The 23,230-nt window shown below is 37.3% G+C and overlaps 1 protein-coding gene across 1 annotated transcript in view; it reads right to left on the minus strand.

Moving 5' to 3' along the window:
- Window positions 1–876: 876 nt before the first annotated feature.
- Window positions 877–23,230, minus strand: part of LOC109036365 (sodium-coupled monocarboxylate transporter 1) — a 41,951-nt gene continuing 19,597 nt past the window's right edge. Inside the window, exons 2-16 of the mRNA XM_019050547.2 lie at window positions 21,762–21,966; window positions 20,500–20,689; window positions 19,527–19,686; window positions 17,130–17,195; window positions 16,310–16,361; window positions 15,577–15,644; window positions 14,844–14,998; window positions 14,008–14,148; window positions 13,304–13,412; window positions 12,232–12,341; window positions 10,865–11,048; window positions 8,648–8,734; window positions 7,650–7,831; window positions 6,164–6,371; window positions 877–5,623 (exon numbers count right to left, since the gene is read on the minus strand). Coding sequence (XP_018906092.2) covers window positions 5,486–5,623; window positions 6,164–6,371; window positions 7,650–7,831; window positions 8,648–8,734; window positions 10,865–11,048; window positions 12,232–12,341; window positions 13,304–13,412; window positions 14,008–14,148; window positions 14,844–14,998; window positions 15,577–15,644; window positions 16,310–16,361; window positions 17,130–17,195; window positions 19,527–19,686; window positions 20,500–20,689; window positions 21,762–21,876 — 1,965 coding nt within the window. The 5' untranslated portion in view covers window positions 21,877–21,966 and the 3' untranslated portion in view covers window positions 877–5,485. The remainder of the gene's footprint in view (window positions 5,624–6,163; window positions 6,372–7,649; window positions 7,832–8,647; window positions 8,735–10,864; window positions 11,049–12,231; window positions 12,342–13,303; window positions 13,413–14,007; window positions 14,149–14,843; window positions 14,999–15,576; window positions 15,645–16,309; window positions 16,362–17,129; window positions 17,196–19,526; window positions 19,687–20,499; window positions 20,690–21,761; window positions 21,967–23,230) is intronic.

A 23,230-nucleotide genomic window follows, 5' to 3' on the forward strand; every position in this document is an offset into this window, starting at 1 on the left:
CTAGCTGAAGTGCACTTAAGCGTAAAGTAGAATTTTCTACACTCTCAGGATTTTGTCGCCTTTTCTAGTTTGTACATTTTCTTCTGAATCCGATTTTTTTTTTATACCTACCTGCATTTAAAAAAATTGCAAAATTTGCCGCCATGGGCCGCGGCGTATGTGGCCACACCCAAAATCCGGCCCTGGGCCAGGTGTTCCGACAAGAATCGATTCTTTAACATAGGTTTAAATGGAGGGAATCCGGTGTTGCCAATTTGCTGAATCCGCCTTTGGATTCGTAGCATTTTAAGTATTTATTTGATATGATGTTCGTTACAACCACCTGGGCACGATAAGCTTTAAAATTTGAATTCTGTGTGCCAATCTCGAGAAACGCCAGGCTGAAAATTGAATCTTTTGTCATATTTACTCAAAATATCTATCAGAAATGTTGCAAAATATTATTGGTGATCTAAGAAAGCTTTTGTTTTCTCAAATAATAGCTAAAAGCTAACGCTAAATTTTCGAGTTTTCAGTGGACGTTTCAGAGGGGATTTTAATTGTAGGAAAAACTCAAAGGAACTGTCAGCAATTTACAAAGATTCTAGGTGTGTCACTCTTAGATGGGAATCTTTTATGACTATAGCTCTGGCAAATTTTAATAAACATTTTACATTGGTATATTTTCTCTTAATTTCTCATAATTATTATAAATCATTTTTATTATCTTACTTGAAGTCTCGAGCATTTCCTGCACAAATTATTTTAGATTTTTTTTTTAACCCCGGGGGCTTCCTTTTAGTTCAATATTATGGAATTGAAAATTGTGCGCTAAGCACGAATTATACTGCCACACATTTCAAAATCACAGGTTTTCGTCGAAAATGAGCCTTGAAATGTATTAAAGTAGGTATTTTTTTATTTTAGTACATAAAAGTACAATTATTCAAATACAGATTATCTAAACTAGCATAAATACACAGTTCAAATACTCTTAAAAGGAAAAATAACAATCAGACTATGAAACTAGGTAGTTTTAAATGTAAAAACAGTTTGGTAATTTCTTACCGAGTTTCATAAACTCACTAAAAGAAAAGGTACAAATTACACAAAAAAATTTGAAAAATTCATACCTTCATACTCTAATATTAAAATACTGAAACAGAAGGAATTGCTTTGAGTGCACGTAAAAAATACTGGTGGATTATAATTAATTACAGGTAAGTATTTTGAAAATTGAAAGAAATGGTAAAGACACGTTGCGTAGATTAGACGTTGGCAAATACGATGAGATATATATAAGGCACTGGAACTCGTTCGGCGGCTGTTACCAATTTCCTCCAAGGAAACCTTCATTTTAAAGAAAACGTATAGATTTTCTTCCAGATATTTTAAATGATCGTTATTCACACGCTCACATACTATTTTTTTTAAACAAAAAACAATTAAGGAAACAAAAAAACGTTATTTTTTGCAAAAGTATTTTGTAAATGTAACGTTAGAAGGCTCATACAATGTTTTTTGTAAGTGCAATAAAGCAGAGGTTATATTGATTCACCGAGAAGTTATTTTATAAATATCAAAAGATTTCGGTGCGTACCTTCTAAGACCATCCCATTCTTAAATCATAAATTGTGATGTCGTATGAATGTACCTTCACTTTAAATAATGTTTAAAGCAGTAACAGGGCCTAATAAATTATTTCAATGACACTTAGGTTGAAAACGGTGGGTTGAATACTCAAATAAATAATTAAAATCATTGTTCGTGTAATTAATAGCTCCATTGACATTATTAAGAGAGAGCAAGTCAATTTACAACGCACAGTTTGAATGGAAATAATGTGCCGGTTAAGTATGCCACGCAATTACATCATTACGATCCTACTTCATTTAAAAACATTGTGATTACCTGACATTATCTGCATTTTCCTTCTTTTAAACCATTCTGGAATTTGAAAATTCGTATTTCCTGTTTTTACTCACCCACAATGAGCTTAGAATTAAACTGAAACTCTCTCATTTTCTTGCAGAATTTGAAAAATTGAAAAAGATGAGAAAAAATATTTAACCTGAGAGGACCCGAGGACCCCCCTGAATTCTGTTAGCTCTACCCTGAAAATATGTAGGTACTTAAGTATTAAATTAAAACACACACTTAAAATCACATCGGAAATTTTGTTAAAAATTATGGGAGAGGCACTGCAATCGACCTTTCTTGGAGGTCTCAACTGTAGAATGTTTTTATTGTCTGTATTTAATACATGAATAAAAAAGTAAAATGAAACAAGAAGCCCTTGAAAGTTAGCCTCCTTGCCTGGTAACCAAAAGATAATACGAGATAAATCGTTCTCGTGATGTAAAACAAAATACAGCACCAAAAAATCTGCAATTTTAAAAATCGTAAAAAAATTTCAACGTGCAATATGCCTGCTTAAATACTTTCATCAACAATTAAGTACCTAACAGTGCTTTAAAAAGCAGTAAAAATCAAGAGAAAGTTGAATTGTTCGCTGCTACCGACTAGTCGGATGAAAATCTTATGAAAATCTTATGAAAATCTTTCTCACGGCGTATCAAACAAGATCATTTTTCTCAATGTTTGGTTTTAACAAGGAACAATTGGACTGCATTTTGCAATTAAGAACTATAAATTCCGGCCCGGTTTCAAAACAACGTATGTGCCATTAGTTTCCTCGTGCACATAAGTGTTTTTTCAGATGAGCCAGAATTTATAGGTCCAAATTGCAAAATGCAGTCCAATTCATCTGTACAAACTCGGGAGTCACAATCACTAACATCCGAGCAGGTGGGGAAGCTGTAGCTAAAATGACATGTGCAACAAAAAAATAATGGTGAAAATGAATTATAACATCCAAATAACTCGTCTTAAATACTAGAAAAAAAGGAAAAGAAAACCTAAAAATAAAACATTTAGTCTCCGTAGAGTTATGGCACTTGTCAAGAATTTGGGGCCCAAATTTTTTAAATTTAACTGGTCAGAATTTTGAAGGAGCTTGACAATTTCAAAGTTATCCATGATTCAATGCTAATCAGCCATCGTTGTTGCCTCCTCACACTTTTTACCATTAACAGCATGTTGTTTTCCGTTCATTTAATAACCGTTGCTAATGAGGACGTATTCACAGCTTTTGCAGATTTTCTCTTTAATTTCGAAGAAAAATTATATGACTGAAGACTCCTATATCACATCTGTCAACTTCAGATGCGAGGAAATTAGACCAATAGTTTTTAGTAAGTAATATCATAAATTAGACTCCCCAAACAAATGTTGACATAAAAAAAATTGTGATCACAGACGTAGTTACGGTTCGTGAGTATTTGTTCGTTTCAGCAATGAAGAGTTTCATGAGTGTGAGAGACTTTCGCCCATACCACAAGAAAGCTCGTAAATTATTTATTTTTTAAATAGATATAATTTATTGTATATAATTTTCAGGATTTTGTAAACCCTGGTGGGTGACTCATGGCACAAAAGTATACTAGGCTGCATAGCAGCCCATTATCTGCCCCAGCAAAAAAAAAAAAATACAAATTGGGAGATATTCAAACTTTCATCCAAGTAGTTTAATCTTTTTTAAACCTGTCGGTTTTCTGTTTTATTGGTACTTAAAAAGATGTCAGAAAATAATAGTTGGAAAGGAGACCAGATTAAAAATAATTGTGCGTATAGTATACGTGCAGATTGGAGCTCTTTACAATGTTCAATAAGAGAGAAATCTTCCGGAACTGCTATTGTTTTTTAGTATAAAAAGAAAAGAAAAGAAAGCCTTTCAAAATATTTAAAATTCAATTCCTTTTTCTTCACAATTTTTTTTTTACAAATTCATGCAGTCGAAATAAGTTCTGCACTCACGGTCACTTTGCAAATATTGCTTTCATACTCTCCCAGAATGTCATGAGTGTCATGCTAAAGAAAAACGCCGTATGAGCCTCCAGTAGTTGCCATACTTCCATAGATAAAATAGGAATTTTCAGGGAAACCTGTGTATATTTTCCCTCAATTTTTTAGAGAATTTCATTCGCAATTTAATCCTTAGTATCTGAAAATTTTAATTTGGAATCCCCTTAAAAATGAATGTTCTATTGGGGTAAATTTGGCAACATCCGAGGATTCATTCGGCGTTTTTCTTTAGCAAAGCATAATAGTAAGCATATCAGTGCAATAGAAATTGTCGCAAGTTGGCAACACTGTATTCCCTTCCCTCCATTTAAATCCCTTGCAAATGATCGAATTCAAAAGAAGCAGAGAATGTAAAAAAAGGTTTCTCGACCAATTTGTTGCACAATTTATCATTGAGAAACTTTTTGAGAACGTAAACATATTCAAGATGAAGAATTTTCGATGCAGAATTAAGTTCTAATCTTTTTTTAGAGCCTCCTCAAGATTTGAAAATGTGGACTCTACACACTCGAATGACTGTCAAGAAATTGCATTTTCAATCGGGACTGCGGAATTTGTTAAGATGAAGTCAATCTAAGTATCGAAACACTCTGTGCAATTTGTGAATAAATGGTATCGTAGGTAATTACATACTGTTGGGAAACAATTTTTCAACTTGAAAAATCACAAAAAAATCGGCGAATCGTTCAATTTTTCTCTCAGTTAAATTATCAACGGATGAATTTTTTACTTGATATTGCACATTTTAAAGCCTCTCTAAATTACTGCATCAATCGTTGAACATCAGGCCACCCATCTCGAAAATTTAGAAAATGGAAACGGGTGGATTCCCGGATTTATAATTTGAGGTGTTCCTCTTACGACCACTCAAGAAAATTGAATCTTGAATTTATATATTTGTCTTGGAATTCCAGCCCCTCATCTGTCGCTGTTAAGAATCATTGTAGTACACGAAAAAGCCGAGCTTTTCATAACTTTTCGGGAAGGAGAGGAGTCTAGGAAGCGATGTGAGCATAGCATGACTTTTCTTGATGGGTCGCAATTGGTGAACGATTTCTCGCAAATTGATGACATCTTATTTCTGCTTTTTCTTTTTTTCCTCCTTGAAATCCATTATAAAAAAACAATTCTAGACAGGGTGGCCTGCTTTCATTCATACGTAGGTTTGTATCCTCTTGCCTCCGTGTAAATATTCACAATTCATATATTTTCTTTTCTTAAAATTTATCATGCTCCTTGAAACATTTGAAATAATACTAAAAGAATTCTGCACATGCGGTCGCTTTGCTTCTGTTGTCCTGCCCCGTGGCACGGTGGTCATTTTCACTTTTATTTGAATCTCGGGTTTTTAAACTTTCACTACAGCTTGAGCTTTGAGTCTATTCGATGCTTTTTTGGTTACTATTCCTTTCCTTCTCTCACATCCATAGTAGCTCTCCATCCATCTAAAGCTCAGCTGCATGCAGTTAACATAAACCAACCGTCTCCTTCGGTTCCTTGCTTTCGAGGTGAAAAGAGGGAGTCAATCGTGCGAGAGGAAAATCTAACGGCAAGTTACATATTTGTCCCGTGGAATATATTTTTAAGCGATTGCTTCAGGGGTTGTTATGGGTTTCTCGTCGTCCATGATAAGGGCTTTATTCGTGAACCCTTCGCGAAGAGTAACAGAGCCGTTCCTATTTGCTTTAGCATCACTCGTGGGCGAAACAGCATCCTTCTCCTGCAAAAAGACGATTTGCTTGTTAGAGCCAAGAACACAACAGATGAACAATGTTCGAATCAGATATAGAATTCCCGCGTGGTTTAGTAAACAGACTTTAAGCGCTTGAATGAGTTACTGAACAGGATATGTTTTAGCTCCCTAAAATACATCTGGAGAGCCTAACAATAAGACTTTTTTTTTTTTTTTTTTTTTTTTTTTTTTTTTTTTTTTTTTTTTTACAGAAATGGGTTTTGGGAGTCTAGTAATACTGAGCAGCCACTTGGTTAGGTAAGCACTTGGGGAAGTTGAGGACTCCCTCAAGACACATTTTTTACGCTTGCACGTTGAGAAAAAAAAAATGTTTGAATAAATTTGACATTCTTTGAAAAAAAATGAGAATTCAACATTGTAATTGCGTTAGAGGTGTACTTTTTACGTACACAAGGCACGTTTTTGCAATTCCTGAAACGGTGTCAATAGGTACGGATGAGATTTTTTTTTTTTTTTTTTTTTTTTATCAGAACAATATTGTGAGCCTACAAGAGGAAACAACCTTACCTGGATTGGAAGATGGAGTTTTTCTTTGAGGTCATTGGTGAAGGATTCGTACCACGTCCTGAACGGTGGGGAAAGGAGATCCGGGTGGATTCGGGATGGGTCCTCTGGATTGTGCGTCAATAGACTCACTGTCAGACCTATGATAAGTGTCCCCATGAAACCAATCACGGAGTACCATAGGTAGCTAATTCGATACAGGTAAAACACACTGCAAGTAATGGAAAACAAAAATTCATTAATATTCAAAATGCTTCAGAAAGATGTTCATAGATGAGATATTATTTGCTGAACTCGAGTTCAGTAAAATTTTCTACGTTTAAAAAGGGATATCGATGGTGAAAGTACCAGACCAGGTATGTACCTTCGTTTCTCGAGAGTTTAAAAACACGCATAGATACGTGCGTTTGTGGTTGCATTGTCGACGTGTGCTTGTAGTTAATATCTCTGTCGAAAAGCGGTCTAATGTTTGTGACATCGCCTGAATGCAATTATTCGTGTTTTGCGGATGTCCGTGTTGCATACACACAAAATTGAAGGCGTTCTGATTTCCCTTTTTGTAACGCCTGGATGCAACTATTCGTGTTCTGCGGATGCCCGTGTTGCATACACACATAATTGAAGGAGCTCTGATTGATCCGCATCTGAACACGTGGATAAAACTATTCGTAGGTATTTTGTTAATGCCAGTGTTGCAGCACAAAATTAAATGCATTCAGACTTTCCTTTATCACAATCCCTGGATGCAACATTCGTGTTCTGCGGTTGTCCTTGTTTTTAACACACGAAACTGAAGGTTATTTACATTTTTCCCGTCCCTCAGTGCAGTGCTGCAATGCGTGCAATACATTACAAGTGCAACCACTACGAGTAGTGTCAATGATCCAGGATTGTACGTATATTATATCCTCCTATTTTAATGCTCCTTGATTGAAAATAAACTATTTGCAAATTAGAAAATCCTTGGCTGTAATAATTTAGTCTTAACTGATGAAATTTTATGTATTAATTCGGATTTACTTTTTACATTCTTGAATAAATGAACTATTTAGAGAAAGAACTGTGTCGCAATCTTGAATTTATATAGTCTTGAATACTTTGTATTACTGTGCTGTCCTATAATGTTGGGACTTTTCCACTCTCCACTCACTGTGATAATTGGTCCATGAGCGTTACCAAGGTTCTTTATCTGGTAGAAATTCTTGGAAGAAGATGTATTGAAACCCGGAAAATCAAAGTTTCTACCATCGCTGGGATACTAGTAGAAAGTGTCTATTATTTGTCTCCGCGTCTAATCCAGAGAGAATAAATGCGCTTTTTGTGTCCGACGTAGAAACTGATAGATTTTATCGGTGGATGAATGACACCATAAAATGTCTATCGCGCGACACGAAATAAAATTTAAAATCAGTAGAAGGGACACAAAACCCGCGCGAGACAGAGAATTAAAATTAGTTGTAATTGATTATCAATGGATAGGTGCATATACCTGGAGTTGTCGAAAGGCTCCAATCCTCCTGCGAGTGACTCAGTGGCATTGAAACAGGGACATCCGGCAACTGAAATGGGTTTCTCTTCCTCGGGTTCGAATCCGTGTGCTTGTGCGATTTGAGTTCCAATCCCAATCCACAATACCAAAGCTAGGCTCACGCTAGCGCCGACCAAAGCACCCTGAAGAGAGAAAAGGAACAAATTATAGATTGAAGAGCTTGATGCAAAAAATGCATTTTTAACCCCCTCCCTTCTTTGCTTCAAACTGTATACGTTCATCTTTCATAATTTAGCCTTTCCTTCCCCTTTGTAGGTATACCCTCCACATACTATATCCAGGAGGTTGTCGGCCCCCTATGGTGTAGTGGTTGTAGCGCTAACTCTATGATGGGGAGGTCGCAGGTTCGATTCCCGGCCAGGCGACCCGAGTTTTATGGTCTCAAACAATGGTTGCCTGGGACTGCGGGAACGGGGCTAAAGCGCAGGATTAGCCCTTGTGAGCTATTTGAAGTAGTAAAAAAAAAAAAAAAAAAAAAAAAAAAAAGCACAAGGTTGCTCAAAGCTCGGTGTAGAGAGGATACTCTTTTTTGTGCTATTTCAGAGTTTCTGACACATACAATCGTAATTGTGCAAATTATCGGGAAAATGCAATAAAACTTTATTTTTTCCCCTCGTTAAAAAACATCTGTGAAATATTCCACTGGCTTCAGAGATATTTTAATAACATTTTTAAGCATCATTTTGCTACATTATGAGCATACTATTTTAATAAAAACGCATTTTAAAACGCTCCTTGGACCAATTTACGCAAAATAAATCCGTCTCCTTGCAGTTTCCATAGATTTTAAAAATAACTGCAATATAAGTTTTGGAAAAAAAAGAAGAAGAAAAGAAAAAAAGTAGGATATCGGGCAGCATAATGGCTGTTTTGAATATTTTGATTAACGGGAATAAAAGAAATACGAAGAACTAGGGGGCTAAAGTAAAAAAAAATACCTTTGAATTGCCCCATGGCACGAACATTCCAAGTGAGAATAGACCAAGAGTCACTCCTCCCACCATACCATTAAAACTCAAAGCAACCTGAAATCAAATAGAGAATATCATTTTAGGCTGCAAAATTTATCAGAGAGAAAATTATTTTAGTGTAATTCATGGACAAAATTTGGTCAAATACGTTGGGAAAGTAAAATATTTGTACTAAAAGTCCGAAAATATAAATACAAGTTTACTTAGAAAACCTCCTTTATCATTACTGTAGGGCGAAGCAAACTATCAAATATAGCTGAAATCGAAAAGTACGTGTCGGTATCTGTTCATTTAGCCACGGCTCGTGGCGCCACGCAACAAAAATTGTTGCGTTTAGCCACAAGTTATAGGTGCCGTGTGGCTAAATGAAACATTCAAAATTAGTGTGGCTAAATGCAACAAATTTTGTTGCGTGGCGCCACGCAACAAAAAATGTTGCATTTAGCCACAGAAGTTATGTGTGATCTGAGTTATCTGTGGCTCATTGCACCGCAGCCAACAGGGCTACGGTGCAATGAGCCACAGATCTTGGCGCCACGCTCGGATCTCGGCTAAAATTCGAGCACAGCGCCACAGAGTGTGGCGCCACACTCCTGCAAAATCCTCAAATTTCCCTTATGTTTAAAACTGCTTAAGTTCTGGTGCAACCTGCCACAAAGTTCTGCTTACAGTTGACTTTCCGCTCATCTTTGACTTTCGTAAAAAACTGCCCAACCAACTTTGATAAACTTTCGAGCGTGGCACCACGCACCAGCGCATGAAAAAATCCGGGCCCAGCGCCACAGGGCCGAGCGCCACAACTCACGATTGCCTATCGCCTGAATTACGGGCGCGCTTCGGGTAGCGAGGCCCGCGTCGCTCAGTAGCGCATGAAAAAATCCGGGCCCAGCGCCACAGGGCCTAATCCACCTGAGGTTAGGTTAGGTTAGGTTAGGTTAGGTTAGGTTATGTTAGGTTAGGTTAGGTTAGGTTAGGTTAGGTTAGGTTGGGTTAGATCAGGTCCGATGCGACGCGACGTGGGCCTGTAAGCTGAGACTTTTTATTCGGCATTAAAATCCGTAAATGGCAACGCATCAGTCCCGAACGCGGTGACCTGACCGCTCGCCGGCCACCCTCTTTTGTTCAGCGACGAGAGGCCGGCAACCCGTCCATTGTGAGGGTAGGAACAATGGGCACCCTTCATCCCTCCTTAATGAGCCCTAGTACCCGGACCCAATTTTCTTTCTCGTTGAAAAATTAAACTTTTAGCGTGAAAATTCAGGTCCAGCGGGAAATTTTGATGAAAATGAACTAAAATTTCATCCGATTATCTTAATTTTTACCCGATATACGGCATTTGTGGTTGACCGCGATTTGGGAACCCTTCATCCCTCCTTAATGAGCCCAAGTACCCAGACCCAAATTTTTTTCTCGATGAAAATTCCAACTTTCAGCGTGAAAATTCAGGTCCAGCGGGAAATTCTGATGCCAACGGACTAAAATTCCATCCGATTATCTTAATTTTTACCCGATATACGGCTCTTGAGGTTGGCCGCGAAAAAAAATTAAAGATAATAAAAATTAAGATAATCGGATGAAATTTTAGTTCATTTTCATCAAAATTTCCCGCTGGATCTGAATTTTCACGCTAAAAGTTTAATTTTTCAACGAGAAATTAAATTGGGTCCGGGTACTAGGGCTCATTAAGGAGGGATGAAGGGTGCCCATTGTTCCTACCCTCACAATGGACGGGTTGCCGGCCTCTCGTCGCTGAACAAAAGAGGGTGGCCGGCGAGCGGTCAGGTCACCGCGTTCGGGACTGATGCGTTGCCATTTACGGATTTTAATGCCGAATAAAAAGTCTCAGCTTACGTGAAACGACCCTGAAATCGAAAAGTACGTGTCTCCATCGCAATGGCTAAAACTCTCTAGTATGGTGCACCAATGACTCATTGATATGTGCCTCGCAGACGTCACCAACGGACCCCCCGGTGACGTCATGAACCGCAGTTCGGATGACGTCATCGACGGGTGCTCCCATGACGTCTTCAACAGGTATCTTAATGACCTCCTTCAGTAGGTAGTGTCCCAAAGGCGTCAACAGGTGTCTTGATGACTTTATAATTTCTTCCGTTTCATCGGTTCGGTATAATCTTTTCCCTCATCGTATTAATACATCCCTAATCGATATGTTTCTAAAATTACCTGCATAACGCTGCCTAATTGTTGTACGACAAAAACGAGGGCAAAACTGACTGCCCCGAACATGATGGACAACCATTTTGACCACGCCGCACCGTGCTCATCTTGGATGTGGATGCCGAACGCTCCACCGATGAAGTCTTTCATTGTTACAGCAGCCAAAGAGTTCAAAGCCGAGGCGACAGTTCTGAACAGGGAAGAAACACCAATCAGAATAACACTTAAAGATTACCTGCGATAGCATTACTACAGTGCACGATCTATTTAGCATGAGTGGCACTGAATTGCAATGAACTAGAATAATGAATTCAAATAGCATTCTCAGCTTCAAAAGTTACCTATGCGCTTTTTCGGGAATCTAGAATAATTTTAATGAGTCGCAAGAATAAATTGCAACATGTATTCTGTCAGTCGTGTGGAGTAAAGGCTCTTGAAATTGTTACAATGCGTTGCAACTTCGTGCACTTTGCACACTTAAATATAAGAAATAGTTACATGTAAAATAATTTATGAAACAGATATAATATATTGATCATTTCACAGTACAGTCGAACTTCTTTAACTCTTGTCAAAAGATACGTCTAAAATTCAAAGAGGGTAGTTTTGAAGTTCGATTGCCCTAAAATGCAAGGGCGGGTCCAAGGGATAAGGCATAGGGGGCGAATGTCCCTCCCGTTCGCTTAAAAAAAAGGAGACAGGAAAATGAAAGGAAGGAAGAAAGAAGGAACCGAGGAAAGAGGAGAAAGGGATGCTCATATTTGGAAATTATTCATGACGAAATTGACTCTCAAACTACATATCGATGGCCAAAGTGCAAAACCACGTATCTGTGTTGCAGCGTTTCAAAATTTCTTATTTTATTTTTTCGAAGAGAGACAAGTCAACTTCATGGCACGAAATTTGTACAGAATACTCTGCTAATAGTAAAGAAAATCCAAGAAAGTTTTCAAGATATCACGTCAATTAGTTTTCCAGTGAGAAAATGAAAGGTGACAGGACGTCAGCGGCGTCACGGACGGAGATACGTGGTTTCATACTTTGGCCATCAATATTAAATGTTTTAAAACTTCAAAAACTTTCTAAAGGAAGCGAAGCCCTTTGAACCCCTTTCCGCCGTTCTCCGTCGAAATGTCTGGATCCGCCTTTGCGAATAGAAGTGTAAAGTTTAGTAGAGGGAAGTACAGGAGGTATATGTTGAATTTTGAAACATTGGTTCACTATAGTGCTTGACTTTTGTATTCTTAATTTTCATGATTTTTATTGATATCGCTAACGTAGCTTGTTCTGATCCTTTTTATTTTTCTCTCAAAAATTATTTGAGGCCAATATTTTGAATTTCTAAAACGTGTATTTGAAACTTCGATTCTCACCCCAAAGATGCAGCAAATATTCCGGCTACGAAGAGGCCAGGAAGTCCTTGGTATTTGCCCAGAACATTCATAGTGTACAGAGGTAGGAGTTGATCAGAGGCTTTGATAACCTATGAAAGAAACAAAAACTTTAATTTTAATGGTAGCAATTTGACAGGAGTAATCAATAAGGAGCTGAAAATGCTGAAAATGAACATGAGAGGGATGACAAGTAATGAAGAATGATAAGCAGGCGTCACTCAGCTCGTATCATCGATATTATCATTCCTAATAATTATAACATGGGGCTACAATGTCGAGGAAATTGGCAAAATACCTATCCTGCCCTTTGCGGCAGAAATAAAGCGTATATATATGGAATCTGAAAGTAATGTACATTTTACTCCTTAGAATGTTGGTCACGGATATGGTTCTAAAAATTTTAATTGAACGTCCAGCTTGGTGTACCTACTGAATTACCTGCTCCACACAATGCAGAAATCTGTCGTTTTAAGTACGCCGTCAAGTTTTGTCAGATCGTTTCTCAATAATTAATTATTATTATTATCATTAATATCTTAATTCAATTTACTTTGAAAGTTCAACGCAGCTTTTAATAAGTCTGATTGTGTATTGCTGACTTTGCAAGGCTAACGGCCAGCCGAAGATACTGGCTACCGAAAGTATTCCTTCTTTTAAGGTAAGAAATAAATAAAAGGCATAAGTAAAATTAAATCCGTCCGAATACTTGAAATTAACGTCTTTCCTTTTCATTTATAGCCATGTTATCATCACGATTTAAAACAATTTGCTGTAATTGCGCCTCCACGAAGAAAAAAAAAGTTCTTAAAGAATGTCCATAATGGATACCAGGTCCTACCTACTTTTGCAGACATGGTGACAATGTTACTTTTATGGTACTTACTTAACATGATTATCGTCATCGGTTATAATTCAGCATCGTTATCTACACCAAAATATTTGTACCCACGAAAGTAAGATAGCAATTTCACTATGATTGTAAAAGTGCAGCATTTCGTTTCTATCCGCGTTTATTTTTCACACTGAAAAAAAAATCTAAAAATATACTCACTTCGCTTTGCACGGGATCGCAAGCAGCATATTCAGAGTAGATTACCATTCCAGTGTAGAAATTAATAGTGTAGATCACTATCAATGCGGCACTGCTTATCCACAAAGCTCTGAAAATAGTGATGAGAATTAATCATTGATAATCTAAAAATAAGTACTCCTTTTTTTGCATTAAATCAATACGTGTAATCCATAATTCAATACTCATGCAATCAATAAATGGAGATGACAGTTTGCGATGGAAGAAGTCTGATTGCTTAACACTGGATGAAGGCACAAAGTTTAAAAGTAAAATTTCAAATCCTTCCAAGGCGCTTGCAATAGTGACCAATGAGAGACTTGTGTTTGAATTTGAGGATGCAATCTAATCATATTTGATCTTCATTGAATGTGATTTAACAATCTGCTTAAAATTGAAATTAATGTGAAAAAATTGTACTGAGTTTGATTTTACACTTTATGACTGATTCACGTCATTATTTATGATTAAAAAACAATGCTGCCAGTCCTATCGCAGTTTTGGTGGTCCAACCTGATCACTGGCTTTGAATTAACCGTAATTTTCAGTGATCGCTGGCAGAATAACGATAAACTTTACACAGCAAACATTACTTTTGGGGTTTTGTCATTACTCTTAGCTTTGCATAGTGGTTGTTGAGAAATATAGGAAAAGGCCAGGTTATAATTTAAACTTTCAATACTTACATTCTTGCCTGAGATATTTTCTCAACAGAGAGGTACTTTTGGATAGACGCTTGATTGGCACAAAACATGGAGACCCAGTAAATTGTTCCGCCAATGAGAATACTCCAAACAGAATGCCTTATCGTGGGGTCAGGCATAAAACTGGAAAAGGCACGCAATTTCTTTTAGAAGTGAGAATAACATGGCTTAGAGTAAAAGTTTAGGATGTTATTATTTTTGGGAATTTTTTTTTCCAATCAGGGTCTTAGTTTTTCGTAAAACGCAATAATTATTTTAAACCCCTTTTCTACCGTTCCATCCGATTAACATTTTCCTTGGAGTATGAAGTAACAAATGTTGTAACAAGAACATTAACAGAACTTAAGAGTATATATTTGAAGAGGGAGGCTGATCCGATTTTTTACTTTTGCTGGATTTGAATGAGGAGTAGTTCTTGAAATTCTGAAATTCTCTTAAATTTTACAAATTAAAGTACACAATGGAGTAAATTATGTTAAAATTTGTCAAACATTTGGTTCATTTTACTTTGCTCGTTCGATAAGATCGATTTCCATGCAGTGATCTTTTAGACCATCGTTGATTTTGGCTCTCCCATAAGCGACAAGTTTGAATGGACTGTAATATTTTGAAAAGCTGATTACTCACGTCTGAGTTAATCTTGGAAGTTTTTAACACCTTCAACGTATTTTAAATGAAGTTTTAATAAGGAGACATGTTTCACAGTACTATAGTCTTTACTGTGTGCACATCAAATTTTCGATGCACTCCATATTTTCTATTCTGTTTTCTCGAGTTTGCACAATACTTTTTTCATGGTAAAATTGTGTTATAATTACTTGACTAGTTCCAGACGCCCTGACTTCCAGCTCTCATTGAATACCTTTGAGGTTCCACCTGAGAGATTGTTTCCCACCAACATTATTAGTATTATGGACCCCATGAGGACCACCCCTTGGAATGTGTCCGTCATAATCACAGCTTTCATGCCTCCCTGGAAAAAGAAAAACACAGGCATCTAGATGTTAAGCCAAAATTATAATGATGATAATAAAGTTCTACAAGAGTGATGTAAAAGTTTCCGCAATTTCAACATGTAAGTACCAGAACTTTTCCAAAATAATTTAGTGGTTATCCAAACATCTAAGCTTGTTTTAACATTTACAAAAATATAATAATGTAAGTTGAAAGGAAATGAAATCCCCCGTAAGTACGCAGTTTTCGAGGCGGCTGTTTTGTATGCCGCAATCACACGCTGAATGTGGGAGCTGAATGTGGCTTGAATGTGGAAGTCATCAGCCCGATGCCTGAATTTTGCGCGTGACGCGCACAATTCAGCAACGATTCTCAACGACCATCGGATAATGTCGGATTTGTCTGAACTATTCGAATAGATTTGATACAAATTTGGATAAAAAATACTCGAATTAGTGAAATTTCAGCTGTTGAGCGTTGACTGTTGACTGCCACATTCAGCTGCCAAAATCAGCGTGTGATTGCGGCATTAGTCATTTTTACACATCAGCAGTCAGTGAGAAATATTATATTTTGCAAATATTTAAAAATATTTACCTGGGAGGCGTAGAAAATACAAACAAAATACACAGCAGTTACAGCAACGTATACATTCATGCCAGTAACTGTGAAAGAAAATTAAAACGTGACATTAGTACACAGAAAAACTATGATAAACAACTGGAGGTAGCAATTTCATTTTATTTATTTTCTTTTCTTAAGCAGTATACAAAATGATGGAATGTAATTCGAGAAAGTTCGCAGTATTTTTTTAAAACTTTCTCGTTCGCCGTGAAATAGCAGATTACTCAATATTTCTACTATTGTGGAATGAAAAATATAGCGCACTGATTTAAAGCCAAACGAAAACTACTTTAAAATATTGATCGGAACAAAAATGTTAGAGCTTCTTTTTTTTCATTACTTAATTCACTACTTTAATTTAAAAAGGTATGCTATCTCCGCTCTTATTTTCAAGTTTTAAAATAGGCGATTGCCACATGTATGGAAAATGAAATAATATTAACTATTTACATTATTAGAGCTTATTTCTATTGCTACAGACCACTTGGAGTCCATACTACAGATGAAACCAGAGATTGACTCTTTTTTTCAACCAAAAAAAAAAAAAATCGGAATATGTTTCAAATAGTTCTGTGTGATGATTAGATATAGTATCGCAGTTACAACATTATACTGCGTATATAAAAATTACCGCGGTAGGTAAAAATTATAGATTTCTTATATTGAGTAATGGTTATTTTAAAGGGAAAAAATTATATTTATTTACCGTGACTCAAAGCAAGGGCAGGAGCGTAAACTGTGACGGATGTGTACAAAACCTGCAAAATTCATATCCAACTCAATTAAAAGTATGTATAAAGTAATTGAAACATTTTCTTGTTCAATAATGTATAGATATAATCAAAACATAATTTCATGATAAAAATATTGATGATCATCGGCTGCGCTGCCGCCACTATAAGAGGAGCTTTTTTACTACAAGGCTCAAATGATTGCTCAACCAAACCGGATTTATGACCATTTTAAGTTTGTTTATCAAGATTTGTTTAATTCATCCCATCTGGCAAACCATTATTATCAAAGGCGTCTTGGACAATAGGTAACAGAAGAATAGAGAATTTGCAGGTGTCTGTAATTTGATGCATTTCGTGTTTAAGTGGAAACTACTGAGTCAACTGAACACAAGGATACCCTTGGTTCATAATTTGAACAATTATTGGAGAAGATATGACAAAATGATCTAATCTGCTAAAATACATGTGTTCAAATGGGAATTGCCGCCGGATGACGTCACTGGGCAGTGCATTTTCTCAATGTTAAATCTATTTTTTAGACCATTTCCCACATCAGAAAAAAATCATAAAAAATACTGTGAAATCAGCGCTTTAAGCACTTTCAGACGAAGCAAGAAAAAAAATTGCATGCGAATTCTCTATTCGATAAATGACTGCATGAGTCTGACACAAGTGCCGTTATGGATGGCGACTTTCAATGGAAAAGGTGTTCATTAAGCTGGCGCGGCTTTTGCCCATTATGCAAGAATGCTGTGAGAAGTAATCTGTCAGGCGTGAGTTTGAGATACTTGCCATTTGCAGAATGTATAACGCTGCGGCCATCGTCCTCACAGCCGGATTGAAACGCATTTCAAAATACTGGAACACAAGAGAACACAGAAAATATTAAACGGGTGTGGGGGGGGGGGACTATGGTTCGCATTCATATTGATTCCTTAAGGGAAGACATGAGTCCCTATCTTCACCTTGTAAAATTTACTCATGATATTTAGGGGCCGTTTAAGTATTACGAAACGCACCTTTTTCTGATTTTAACCCCCCCCCTCCCCCTTGTAACGCACCCGTAACGCATGCAGCCCTGCACCCCCTTTTGAATTACTTAATGCTGGCTTGACTCCCCCTTCCAATTTTTGAAAAGCGCCGAGAAGATTCATTCGGGAAGGGCGGGATTTTCAATTTTTGGCACGTTTTTTTTCAAAGTTTTTTTCCCCGCGGCTAGGATGTGTTACGTAACGCTGAGTTTGACCCCTCCTCCTACTTTGTAATGCCTCGTTATTCACTGAAAAATATAATATGCTGTTATAGCACCTTGAAAACCAAAAATTGACCAAAAATGTGTCCAATGATCCCAAGATGCTGCCTTTACTGCCCCCGCAGTTAACTTTACATCCCGCGAATGCAAATTCAATTGCATGGGCAATCAAGGCAGCATCTTAGGATCAGCAGACACATTTTTGACATCCTAGGTGCCAAAACAGCATACCATTTTTTGGCGGTGGCGGCGGTCCGCTAGAGTCGTCAAGAACCGAGCGCTGTCACTTTTAAGTTTGTCAGAGACTTTAACGCGGGGTCAGGAAAAATTGACCAAAAATGTTTTTAATTTGGAGGATGTTCTAGGACGTTTAGGATGGAACTTAAGTATAGAGTAACCTTAAAGAGAGGGAGGGAGGGAGGGAGAGAGAGGGGGGGGAGAGAGAGAGGGGGAGAGAGAGAGATAGGAAGAGGAAACTAGGCTCCATGAAAATCCTAAAGAACGAATGAAGATGGTGACGGCTCTGGGCGGAAGGGATTTTTGCCGCCTTGTGACGATTATCACTAGTGGCGGGGCGTGCTTTGCGATACATTGATTGATCTGCAATTTGAACCTATAGAAAAGTATCGATAAAGAGGGTGTTCGCAACGAACACCTTAACAATCGATTCGTTACCACATCTTTAAATGGAAGATATCGATAATCGATTATTCACGCCTCACCACTGATTGTCACATGCTTCATTGGACGCAGCCCTCTGCTAGAGTCGCTAAATGCCGACCGCATCACGCTTTTGTATTAATCAAAGACTTTAACGCAGGATAAAAAAGAAAATGACAAAAATGTACCTATAGCTACACTCCCAACATGCTGCCACATAGTGGAGCAAGTCAATTGAAGAAGTTGGACATGATGTAGAAACTTCACGAGCTTGCATATTCGTTAGTATGGAAATTTGAAGTTTAAGATTGGCCCAATCGGTTATTGAATGTGACTCTCGACGAAAAGCATCCCTTAAATTTAAAATTGTGGCTTAATACGCATCGAAATTTGAATTTTCAGCCAGAAATTTCATACCCGACCTCTTTCATGACCAAAATTATTATTTTAAAATTGCTAGTCTTATGTGGGAAAGGACCATTATCGTTGCATTTTGAAGGAATGAATTTATTTTATTGTGACTAGTCTTTGATTGCCTCCTTACTTATTCCAGTTACGCTCATATGTTCTTCACTTCAAGCAGTTTTATATATTTCTGCTTTATTTATACTCTTTTATAATAAATTATACATTTTTCTAAGACTAGCTTCACTCAATTTCCAAAAACAGAGACTCTATCACTTACAAACATGTAAGAAAAAGTGAAAAACTTACAAAATCTACGGAGTCAACATTTATAATTCACTGGTAAAGTTAGTATGGAAGGTAAGGGGAGGTCTGCGAGGGAAGGGTTGGGGGCTTGGAGGGCAGAAATTGAATGTCTTGCGCGGATAGGTAGAGACAAGGATCATTTTTTACACAAAAATAAAAAAAACACGAAAATTATATCCACATAGGTGAATAGGAAATTTGCGTATTCCTATCCTGTTCAGTGGTCAGTCATACTGACCACCCTTTTTTGTCAAAATTTCCGGGTAAAAAAAAGTCAAAAAAATTTTTTTTCACTAATTTTGAGTTATCTAGATCCAACAGGCCTTAGAAAACTCGAAATTTCAAAAAAAAGTTCGAAACCCATAATGTGTGCAGGTAAGGGATAATGCATTCCACCGTATGCCATAACTCTGGTATGGTTTGAGACACTTGGGCGACTTTGTTCCAAAAATATTCGTAGGAGCCTCTCTATCCTTAGCGTATTAATAACTTAATGATCGTAGACGTAGAATTTACAGGTCTATCATGCTTAGTGCGAACTTTCGTTAGATAAAATAATTACGTACCTCATACGACGAAGTGAGCCGCAGCTTCATAAAAACCGGTAAATATAACCGGGAGGTAATAGGAACTACAATGATAAAGGGCAAGCAAATGAGCCAATACTTGGCCCCATAATTGAACATTTCCGCGGGATTTCCCAGCAGTTCAATGGCCGTGATAAAACTGTCAACGATAAAAAAATTGAATTAGATCCAAGAATAGATTTCATTCTGAGACTGCATGAAGATATAAATCGTAAAAAAGCCACAAACTGGATTTATAAAGTAAAATGCATCGATGTAAGCAGCTTAATGCCATATTCTACTCTAGAAAACTTCAACTGTTACCTATGCCTTTAATGAAATCATATCCATGAAGAATTTTTGGACTGCTTTCATCGACGGTGTGAGTTTCCCAACCCTTATGTCATTTTTTTTTCGAGACGAATCAATCTCATAGTAGTTGGAAATAAATTTACGGCATTAATATTTTTAAACTTAACGCATTTCAAACAGCCTCGGCGATTTTGTTTATATTTTCCTCCTACAATTAACCAATGCCGCAAGATCTTTGTTTTAAGGTCATGATGTCTAGCCTAGCCACGCCAATTAGGTCACGATGTACACACATACTTCTTGCGAATGCAGAGACGTTTCAAGGGAAATCTCTTTTAATCTTGATCCGACTCCTTTCGCTCATCATGCGCTTTCGATAATCTACCGGCTTAATTGACTACATATATCAATGGCGCAAGTCAGGAAACAAGCTTCTTGAGTTCTTACAAAATGTTAAAGCCTCCCCAGATTAGGATCTATTCCCCTTTCTCTCTTTAAATAAAATATTTAAACATTTCTGTGAATATTTTTTTAATGTAAGAGGAAACTTCACAGTTTTTATTAATTTTTTTATGCCTCAAGTCTTTGATCAATTTTAGGACCAAAAGGAACCCTCATAAATGATATATTACATTCTTTATATTCATCAAAAACAACATACCTTGCAGCAAGGGATAATGCCATCGGGTAGGTTCCCATTTGACTGCCTCCCAGCAAGAAATCACTAGATGTCTTCTGCTTTTGGCCGAAAAATCCGTAGAACATGCCGATGCCGCAGGAAATGACAAGCATACAGAGAAGCACTCCATAGTCGGCAATGCTGAACTTGTTCATGAGTCCATGCTGCATGCCTGCATCATACCACAAAACATTCATTTAGGACGTAGTCATTTGGACGTATTTATGCTAAAAGGAACTTTGTAACACGCAAGCCCTACGCACATACTTCCTTTTAGCATAAATACGTCCATTTGGTGTCAATGCAATATTGGAATTTCATTGATGAAAAAACCACGCCGCGCGGTTTAAATTTAAGATATAAAAGTCTGAAAATCTAGGGATTCCTACGCACGCTTGAATTGTATTCTTTATTTTTTTAATGTATGGACTCTCGCAATTTTGGTAACTTATCATATGTCTCTTCAATGCTGTCATTGTGTTTATTATGCGCTCCTCTACGCGACGTGGCAGTGGACTCATAAATGTGTCTAATTAAGTGCTCCCTCATCTCAGTGTCAGATTCACTTAGAGACAAGAGACCTTCCATTGATATCTTGGCAATGGTGGAAGCTTTTACTTTTGGGACTCGCACAGTTGACTGTTGACTCACCTAGGTGGATGTTGAACAACGTGTTGGATATTTCATTTGGAAAACAAACCGAATTTTTTAAAACTTGTTTGACTCATTACGTCATGCGAAGTTCATCATCCACCTAATAGATAGATCAACAACCAAAATAGGGCGATGACTGTTGTTCCCTAGTAATCGTTCATAGGAAAAAGTTGAATCCCCGCAAAAAAAAATTTCACCTGTCGCCAAGAGGCTAGTGGAAGGTCCCTTGGTCTTTAGATTCAAGCCACGCGCGAATATTACTTGCAATTTTCACCAGGATAATGCTCTGTTATTGCGAATCAGTGACAGTATTGACAATTCAGACAAAGTCATCGGGCTTCATATCATTTTATTTGAAGAAGGAAAAGTTGTGGAGTTGGGAAGGAATATGTTGGATGGCGGCTTTGAGAATTTTGCCCTGGCCTTGCCTAGCAACCTTGAATTGCCTCACACATTTATTTCTCAAGAAGAGTATTAGACCTTTTTTATAACTCTTAAATTGACTGCACTTTCTGCTACATCAGAAGTAGAAAATTAAAGATAATTCTTAGAATTCTAAATTCCTCTTGTTGTCAAGGAACATTCGTTACCTTCAGTTTGAGCGCAAGCATCTTGAGGCTCTTGCTCTTGTGATTTGGCCAAACTCGATGAGACGAGGAGGAGGCCAAGAACTAGCGGAATTTTTGGAAACGAGTCCTTGTCCATCTCCAACTCTGAACGATAGAGCTAAACGGGTAAGTGAATGGCGCTGAGGTTGGCGGCGCCTTACCTCCGGTGTGAGTAGCTTCTCTCGTCCTGAAAAATAAGAGCAACAACTATTTAAAAGCAATTCAACAGCTGGAGGTGTAAAGGTATATTCATAGTTTTCCCCATCAAAAAACATAGCTAGTAGATTTAATGGCTGACTTTGACCGAAATGCAGTAGAAACTGGATTTTTTGGGTAATTCTATGCTCAAAACCTTTCGCAAATTGGAGATAAATGTATAATTGCCGAGGTTGTGATGGGCACTTCCGGTCGTATAGAATGTTTTTCCTTTCCTTCTTTGCAAAGGTCCTTGTTGCTAAACAATGTATTATCAAGACTATGTTCAGCAAAACAACAGAAGTGTATGGTAGAATAACACGTGGAGATAAAAGGATGGAAGATAAATTATTGTTTTTCCTTCGTAACAGTATAGCGTGGACTCAGCAGGGTTCTGCCATTCTTGAATAGTATTTGGGCCGTAATTTGTGTCTTAAAATTGAGTCAGTGTAATGGTGTTTCATCTTAATTAAACAAAAAAAGAGTTCAGGTGGTTTATGGAGACGCGAAATTTTCCAGAATGGAAACGATTTCAAAAAAAAAAAAAAAAAAAAAAAAAATGACACTTCATTTTTTTGAGCAATTTTACTCAAGTAGAAATGAACGTTCAAATCGAAAATCAAAAATTCTTGCAGGAAATTGATCAAATTGATTTATTTAAAGTAAACACACCCGGGTAAAAATAAGCAGTAGAACAGAGTGTCGGAATGCAATCGAAGTATAGTTTTTTCTACTGATCTGAACTGACGCCGATTAAATCTTCTGCGGACGTCAGTAGAGAATGTGTTTTTTTTAACTTGCGTTTTGACTCTATTCTACAGGTCATTTTTATCAGAGCTGCAGAAACTTAAAAGTGCGCTTATTAGACTCGCGAGTCAAAAAACCATACAAGTTGGAATTTTTTTCCACAATGCGTGGCATGAAAATTAGTTCCAGCCGGGATTTGCGACTCATTAGAGGATATTAATGATGATGGACCGCAGAGCGTCAATTGGTTCGCGGTGTTGCGCAGAAATTACTGGAAAGATTTGCGTGACCACAGACACTTTAATCACGTCACGCTGACTTTCGACCTATGTTGCTCGTTTCTTCCAAATAATGGGAATTTTCAACAGAGTCCGAAAATTAACGCATGTGCGGATACAAAGCATATTCGTACGTCCATGTGTGGAAGTAGGGGGACTGGGGGTATCTAGTTCCTCAAAAATCTCCTTGGCTCCTCCAATGAAACGGGAGCAAGATTTTGCCACATTAAT

This window comes from Bemisia tabaci, chromosome 1 (assembly GCF_918797505.1).
Source record: "Bemisia tabaci chromosome 1, PGI_BMITA_v3".
In the NCBI taxonomy this organism is placed as follows: Eukaryota; Metazoa; Arthropoda; class Insecta; order Hemiptera; family Aleyrodidae; genus Bemisia; species Bemisia tabaci.